This window comes from Zea mays, chromosome 4, assembly GCF_902167145.1.
Source record: "Zea mays cultivar B73 chromosome 4, Zm-B73-REFERENCE-NAM-5.0, whole genome shotgun sequence".
Taxonomy (NCBI): Eukaryota; Viridiplantae; Streptophyta; class Magnoliopsida; order Poales; family Poaceae; genus Zea; species Zea mays.
Genome location: NC_050099.1, coordinates 3,541,225 through 3,548,763, shown reverse-complemented (window position 1 = coordinate 3,548,763; position 7,539 = coordinate 3,541,225). Strand labels below are relative to the sequence as shown.

Here is a 7,539-nt window from a genome sequence, read left to right as displayed (position 1 = left end):
GCGAGGTTCGAAACACCAACAGTTGGCGTGCCAAGTAGGGCACTTGCGTGTTCTCGATGAACTCTCAGGCTCTGGATGGCCGGACATGATGCCAATCAAACCCCCAAAATGACAATCTGTTTTAGGAACCTCAACTTCGTCCTCAACGTCGAAGGGGAGATGGTCATGGTCCCCAAATCCTAACCCCTTCCGCCCAAGAGTCTCAACACTACCGCAAGGGCCAATGGCGGCCCCCGTATCGTTTGCACCCCTAGAGCGACCACCCATTTCGGGAGCCTCGATTACATCATCAACAAAGAAGGCAAAATGTTGTGCACCAGACACTGTAATGTGCACTGTTTGGTGCTCCGTTTTGGCCTCTGTTTGCTCTGCCTGTGCAGGTTGTTCGGTGTGCCCATAACCGTCGCTTTCGAACCTTTCTCTCACCCGAGCCCGCATGTCAGTCGCTTATATCCCTCGTTGCTCTCTTCTTCTTCCCAATTCACCCAGCGTGCACCTCTTTGTCCAGACTAGCCAAAGCCTCTCTTTTCTCCAGCACCACCGCCACCGCGCTCTTGTTGCCTCTAACCTCTACCGTGCTCAGTTGACAGCTCAGATAGCCTTGAGAGCTCACTGTAGATTGGATTTGATAGCTTTTCGTACAACAGCCAGTTCTGAGGTTGAGGGCCACATCACATATCTACCAGGTTTATACTCTCTGCTAACGTTTGGAGGTCGCTACGTTGAGGAGTGGGTTAGAGTGTTTTATGCTACAATCTAGATTGACTTTGGCCATCAGTGGATGAGGTATCGCTTCGAGCGTGAGGATGTTACTATTCACACTCCTCAAATCAGAGAGCTCTTTAGTTTCCCTTAGTTGACGAGGAGGCTTCACAGCCTTTTCTATGGTACTTCAGACCCTCCTCGTCGCCCTCATGGTGGAGTTGCTCTTGGCACAACTCACGTCTCAACACTCTTCAGTCCACCCTTCACAGATGGCTCGCGACACTCCCCTATAGATTTTACCACAACATCAAAGTTTCTCTATGAGCCGATGAGACGAACCCTGGTACCTCGGATGGGCTACAGAGAGGCCACCAATCATATTCAGCAATGACTCTTAGGTGCTCTGGTTTCTCACTCAGTGTTTGACATTGTTTACTTTCTGATATGTGAGATAGAAGACACCATCTTGGATGGACTCCGTGCTCGTCGTCAACTGCCCTACGCTCACTTTCTCTACCATATCTTCGTGCAACTGATCCGACCTCCTCAGTTCTAGGCCACACTTGACTCTACCAGATTTGTGTTTGGATTTTACAGCCCGACATCTGAGGATGTGGCTCACACTAGTGCTCATGCCTCGAGTACTAGACCTTTGGATCCTTTAGTCTCCGAGCGTCAGGTTGAGGACGAGGCGATCCATCAGATTGAGGATCAAAGTATGGAACCCTTGGTTGCTGATACTTCTTCCGATTCAGATGATGAGGATCTAGGGATTCCACCACCACCACCTCATGTTCCACCTCACTCACAAGATCACAAGGCAGGTGGTTTCAATGTTGTTCCTCCAGCCGCACATCCAACAATTAATATGACAATGATAGCTATTCTTCGGTCATTGACCCAACAATAGGCTCACTTGGTAGCTGAGCAGGCTCGTTAGGTAGCCATCTAGGAGGAGATGCCTGAGCAGATTCTATATATGTTTCAGACTATTCATGATTGTTAGGACACTCTTTAGCAGTAGCTCTTGGCAGATAGGGCAGAGCACCGGGCATTTATGACTCATATTCTTCAGCACATCGGTGTTCATGTGCCTCCAGTATAGTCGGCTCCACCACCACCTCTTCAGACTTCAGTGGTGTCAGCCATCCAGTCAGGACCCCAGTTGCACACTTTTGGTCTAATGTTCTCACCTCTCCGGCTAGTCACTCTGGATTTCTCTACTCAGGGCATTGGAGTTGTGAGTCCTCAGCCACCAGTGCCACCAATTTATGTAGTTTCTACTTTAGCAGTGGCAGTTTCAGTTTTGGCTCCAGCTCCAGTACCAACATCTCAGGCCCCGCAGTTAGCGTTAGAGTCAACACTAGCTCCAACCTCTACACCAGATCCTAGATCCGAGACTGACTCCGATCCTCTTCCAGTCTCTGCTCTGACCGTTTGCCCTCAACTTGGTGCGCGCCTACCCCTCCTCCTCCTTCTTATGATCTCTAGGTTAGGGTGGCCCTTTGGTGCTTGCCACCAAAGGGAGAGAGATGAGAGTTGTGAGAGCTAGGGGGGTTAGTTGAGAGAGTCATTGTCTTTTATGGTAATATATGTATGGTACTCTAATGTGTGACTCTCAGCTTGTGTTTGCCTCATAAACTCAATGATATGCTCTCAGGATCTTTTGATGACTATGTGTGTGATTATATGTTTTCGCTTGCTTACTACACTTGTCATGCAACTCTTGTTCATGGATTTCATTCGCATTATCTTAACAGGGTTTATGTCATGTAGGCGCTTATACTTCCTATATATTATACATGACTCCCTTCTGTCAACTTGTTGAATATCACTAATAATCTTCTAATGTTGACAGAACTTAAATACTCTCACACCTACAGAGTTTTCATCAATCACCAAAAAGGGGAGATTGAAAGCATCTAGGCCCCTAGTTGGTTTCAGTGATTATGAAAACGTAATATTACTTGTGACTAACGTGTGTTTTGCAGAGTAAATGGTTAGTTAAGTCACAATGCAAGAAGTTGCGCTCCAACCGTGAAAACAATCTCTCAAATGAGAAATTGAAGCGACAGCTGAAAAATACGAATCAAAAGATGAAGGTCTACATATCCTAAGTGTCGAATGAGTTGTGGGGCACTTGGTATAGAGTTAGAACTTTTATTTTTATTCTAGTCATACTATAAAGAGAGGTTGTGGATGAGTAGTTTGACCAAGAGATAACTAGTGTAGTGTCAGTGCATGTTCACACTCAAAACTAGTGCTAGGTGTCACTCAAGATCTCACTCACAATTTAGAATCGAAATTGGTTTAGAAAACCCTAAGGAAAATGTTGTGTTGCTGCCCTGGGGCACCAGACTGTCCAATGGTGTCTTGGGCAGCATGCCAGAGAGCACCTGAGAGCAAACTCGAGAGCACCAAAATCCGAGAGCAAGCACTTCGCGCTAGTCGATTTTTAGCCAAGAATCGGACTGTCCAGTATGCACAGAACAACCACTGTGCTATGTCAGGTGCGACTCCAGAACTAGCCGTTGGGAGCGCACCAGTGGCGCACTAGACTATCTGGTGCGTCCATGCGCAACAAACCATGTAATAGCTAGGTTTTGGTGGTTGGACTATTTATACCCCCTCCCCCAGCAATAGTTATTGTCTTGCTGCCCCAACCAACTAGAATTCATTGCTAGTACATTGCAAGTCCATAAAGCCTAGCGAGGTGATTAGCAAAATCATAATCCCAAGTTAGTACTTCATTAGTGCGCATGAGAGCCACCTAGAGCACACACTACATGCATTATGTTTCTCTTGGTCAAGTGAAAGTCTATGGCTTATTACTCTTGGCGATCGACATCACCTAGAGGGCTCGGTGGCGATTAGAGCTCGATGATCACCCCAGAGGATTTGTTGGTGACCCGACTCGATGATTGTATGCGGTCGTGAGGGATCCACCGCGCCGGAGAGGTAAAGGATCATCTCATACTGAGCACTTGGTTCTTGCGAGGACCAAGAGGGAACGATACACTTGCACGAGTGCTCGAACGAGGACTAGTGGAGAGTGTCGACTCTTTGATATCTCGAGGGAACATGGAGGAGTTTTCTTGTCCCTACTTTAGTTTCCGCATTTACTTTGAGCAATTTAATTTGTGTGTTTGATTTGCTGGTATTTTTCATAATGACTTATTTCATAGCTTTTACATTCTAGTTAGTAGATTGGGTGAAGTTGGACTCTTGTTTAGGGTTTAATCTTTTGTAAGAATTTTATAGAAGCCCAATTTACCCCCTCTTGGGTATCGTGATCCTTTCAATCTATAATTAGTCCCGTTGGTGGCTCGTGTGCATGAATGAAAAAAATGTGGAAGTTCATCGACATTGGTCAATTTTGAAGGATGAGTCGATAGTGCATAATGGGAGAAATGACAATGCAAGCAAATACAAGTGATAAATGAAAACAATATGAAATGCATTTGGTTTAGAGATGCATTGAGCACATAGAACAAATGTTTTTTTAAATGCATCAATATTCTTCAAGCTAGAAAAAAATATTAAAGAGATGATCAATAGCAATGGGCTAATGAGAGATTGTGAAGATTGCTTAGTTAGTTATATAGATTATTATCATTCAATAAAAAGAAAGTTGAACAAGGGTGTTTTCTTATTGATATGATACAATACAAGATGGACTTGGGGATGAAAAGTGAAGGTAGCATGCCAATGACTCCATGATTTAAGCTAAGGTGGAGGAAATTGACAGTCGACTGTCACAGTGTCACCTCATGCCTCATGTCGTTCCATGGAGAGAGATGACTGGGTGAGTGAGATGGGAGAGAGAAATAATGGAGTTGGTTCATCTACATGTGGGTTCTTTAAGAGAAGGATATTTTCCCTAAAATCTGTCATTTATGGAACTGGAGTCGAATGCTAAGCCAAACAGATTTTAATCCAAAAGAAGTTTAGCTGATTTTTTTTCGAAGTCCAAACACCTTTTTAAGAGGATTTCATTATACTGATTTTGACACACTCCGTCTTCTGCAAAATGTGTCACGGCTCAAGAGCTTGGAATGTTTTGACAAAGTGGCGAAGGTTTGTCTCCACAGACCCGCCTGTGTCGGCTGCTGCTTGCGCCATCGTTTTCAAGCCCTTCATCCTCTCCCTTATCGCCACTGCTCTTGCACCGTCGCCCATGACGAGCTCAATGCATCTTGCCAACTCTGTCCCTGACAACACGCCGTCGCTGTTTCGCCCCGTTCTGATGCCAACCCCCCACTCTTCCTCCACCAAGTACGCGTTCGTCGGCTGGTCAAACGAGTCCGGCACGCCGACTATGGGCACGCCGCCGGACGCCATGGCCTCTATGGTGGAGTTCCAGCCGCAGTGCGAGACGAAGCAGCCGACCGCTGGGTGCGACAGGACCTCCAGCTGGTCGCACCAGCCCACGACCATCCCCTGCTGGCAGCTCTCCGAGCCCAGCGGGACATGGAGGCTGCTGCTGCTCTCGTCGTCGTCGTCCTGGAGCCCGTCCCTGCGTACGACCAGCAAGTACGGCCGCCCACACTGCCGCAGCCCCGCGGCGACCTCGCCCATCTGGTGCCTGGTGACCTTCGTCACGCTCCCGAACGACGCGTACACCACCGAGCTGTCCGGGCGGGCCCGGAGCCAGTCCATGTACCTCTTCTTGTCGACGTCGTCGTCGTGCTCGAACAGATGGATCCGCGCGTCGTCCGCCGAGGCCCCGAGCATGGGGCCGACGGCGACCAGGTCCAGGTGGCGCCTCATCCCCGCGAGCACGCCCGCCTCCAGCTCCTCCAGCGTGTTCACGAGCACCTTGGGCCGCCACCGGTCCATGCTCTCGAACAGTTCCCGGAACATTTCGGTGATGACCTTGGCCAGCACGCTGCCCGTCGTGTCGACCAGGAAGGACGGGAAGTCCCGGACCGGGAGAGGACGGCGCAGCCCGGGCAGGCTCACCTCGCGCGCGCGGGCGTGGTCGTCGTCGTAGCTGTGGAAGTAGTGGTACTCGGCGGCGAGGACGGCGGCCGGCTGGATCCAGTAGACGGCGAAGGGGATGCCGTGGTCCCTCGCCACGTCCACCATCGCGGGCCCCACCATCGTGACCACGATGCACGTGACCGGCGTCCCGGCGGCGGCGAAGCGCGCGACGACGGCGGAGAGGCTGGCGGCGGTCGCGCGGCGCCGGCGGGCCCAGTCCTCGGCGGTCTTGGGCGCGCTGGCGCCGTCGTCGAAGCCGTCCGAGTGGGGGACGTAGGAGATGACGCCGTCGCTGCAGGCCTCCTTGTCCACCATCGTCGTGGGCGACGGGAACAGGCGGCGTTGGGCGGCGACCGGCACGGAGAGCGTGGCGAGGATGGGGCGGCCGTCGATGCAGCTGAGCCGAGCGAGACGGTGGGCTAGGGCGCGCCCTGGGTTCACGTGGCTCTGCATGCCGTAGGCCACCACCAGGAAATGGTGGCCGTGGCCGTGGGGCTGCTGCTGGTGTTCTTGCTTGTCGGCCATGGAGTGATGAGATGAGAGGGAGCTAGTGTACGTACATAGAGCCAGAGGAAAGGAAAAGGGTGTTTTGTTTTTGTTAGCTGTGAGTCTGTGACATGTGTGTCGGGTATGTACGTACGTAGTAGTGTGTGTCATGTGTGGACGTGTGGTATCCACGTACGCAGCAGGTGTACCTCTAGAATGGTATCTGGACTTGAGCAGGTCTTGTGACGTTAACACTACTTGTACTGGTCTCCATCTGAGGTAAAAATAGATCTAGGATTTTTAGTTATTAGCATATAGTCCATGCTAACGCTACGATAAAAAGAAGGGGAGGAGAACGAAAGGGTCAACGGCGTGAGTGAGGGGAGGGGAGGCTAGGGATGGCGGGGTCGTGGGGAAAGGGAAGGATAAGAGATGATGATGATCTAAATAATATTGTCCGTTGGATGTAAGTTCGTAGTGGTTTAGTGAATGTTATGGGTGTAGAGGTGTTTTTAGTGCCCATATAGGTGCAATGTACAGTAGTTCACCTATATAGTCACAAAAACATATTTTGCACTGTAGATTATATTGATTGTACAATGTAGTTTGAATATAGGTATGTGTATGAGTAAGCTGTTGGATAGTCTAATGAGAACTTATAGAAGATTTCCCAAATTATAATTACATAAAATTAGAAATATTGGAAAAAATAATAGTTTTCAAGATTATATGACCATATGGAGATATAATGTTGCTTTATAAAAAAAGGAGGTATGAAGCTTTGTATTAACAATAATGGAAGACAATATGATAAATAGGACTGTCTAATTCTAAAAGAAACATTTCTTGACACTAAAGATCAAGGGCATTAAAGTAATACATGTATTCTAATTGATTCTTTATAATTACTCAATATTAAATAGGAATTAAGTTGAAATTTTTATATAGGTTTGTGAATCAGTATATGTGCATGCATTTTTATACTCCTATATACGAGGCTTATTATTACAAATCAAAACTATTAAATCTAGCACGTATGAAGCATAGAAGCTAAGGCATGTACGAGATTAGAACATTTATAATTTTTTTAAAGAAGAACTTGAGTAATGTGATTAAAACTTGTATTGTCTTTATATTATTACTATCCAGAAGTATTAGTGGTAGTCATAGTGGTGCTGCTTTAAGTTCTAATCCCGACGAATTAAGTGAATAGAAGAGATAAAGTTAGGAATGAATAGGTGATGTCTTCTAAATAACCTTTTTATTGGTTTTCGCCAGTCCAAATGTGATAGTTGCCTTTTTTATTCTAAAAACATCGTCCACAACTGCATACCTTCTTCTTTACATTGATGATATTATTCTTAT

At 47.6% G+C, this 7,539-nt stretch overlaps 1 protein-coding gene across 1 annotated transcript; it reads right to left on the bottom strand.

Annotated features, from left to right (window-relative positions):
- Window positions 1–4,332: 4,332 nt before the first annotated feature.
- On the bottom strand, window positions 4,333–6,233 carry LOC100273555 (UDP-glycosyltransferase 75B1). Its single transcript, NM_001147973.2, has one exon. It carries the CDS (start codon window positions 6,211–6,213, stop codon window positions 4,741–4,743), a length of 1,473 nt encoding a protein of 490 aa, NP_001141445.2. The 5' UTR covers window positions 6,214–6,233; the 3' UTR covers window positions 4,333–4,740.
- Window positions 6,234–7,539: the final 1,306 nt, after the last annotated feature.

Bases quoted from the DNA above. Each gene is read 5' to 3' on its own strand.
- LOC100273555 (NM_001147973.2), bottom strand. From the start codon at position 6,213: ATGGCCGACAAGCAAGAACACCAGCAGCAGCCCCACGGCCACGGCCAC.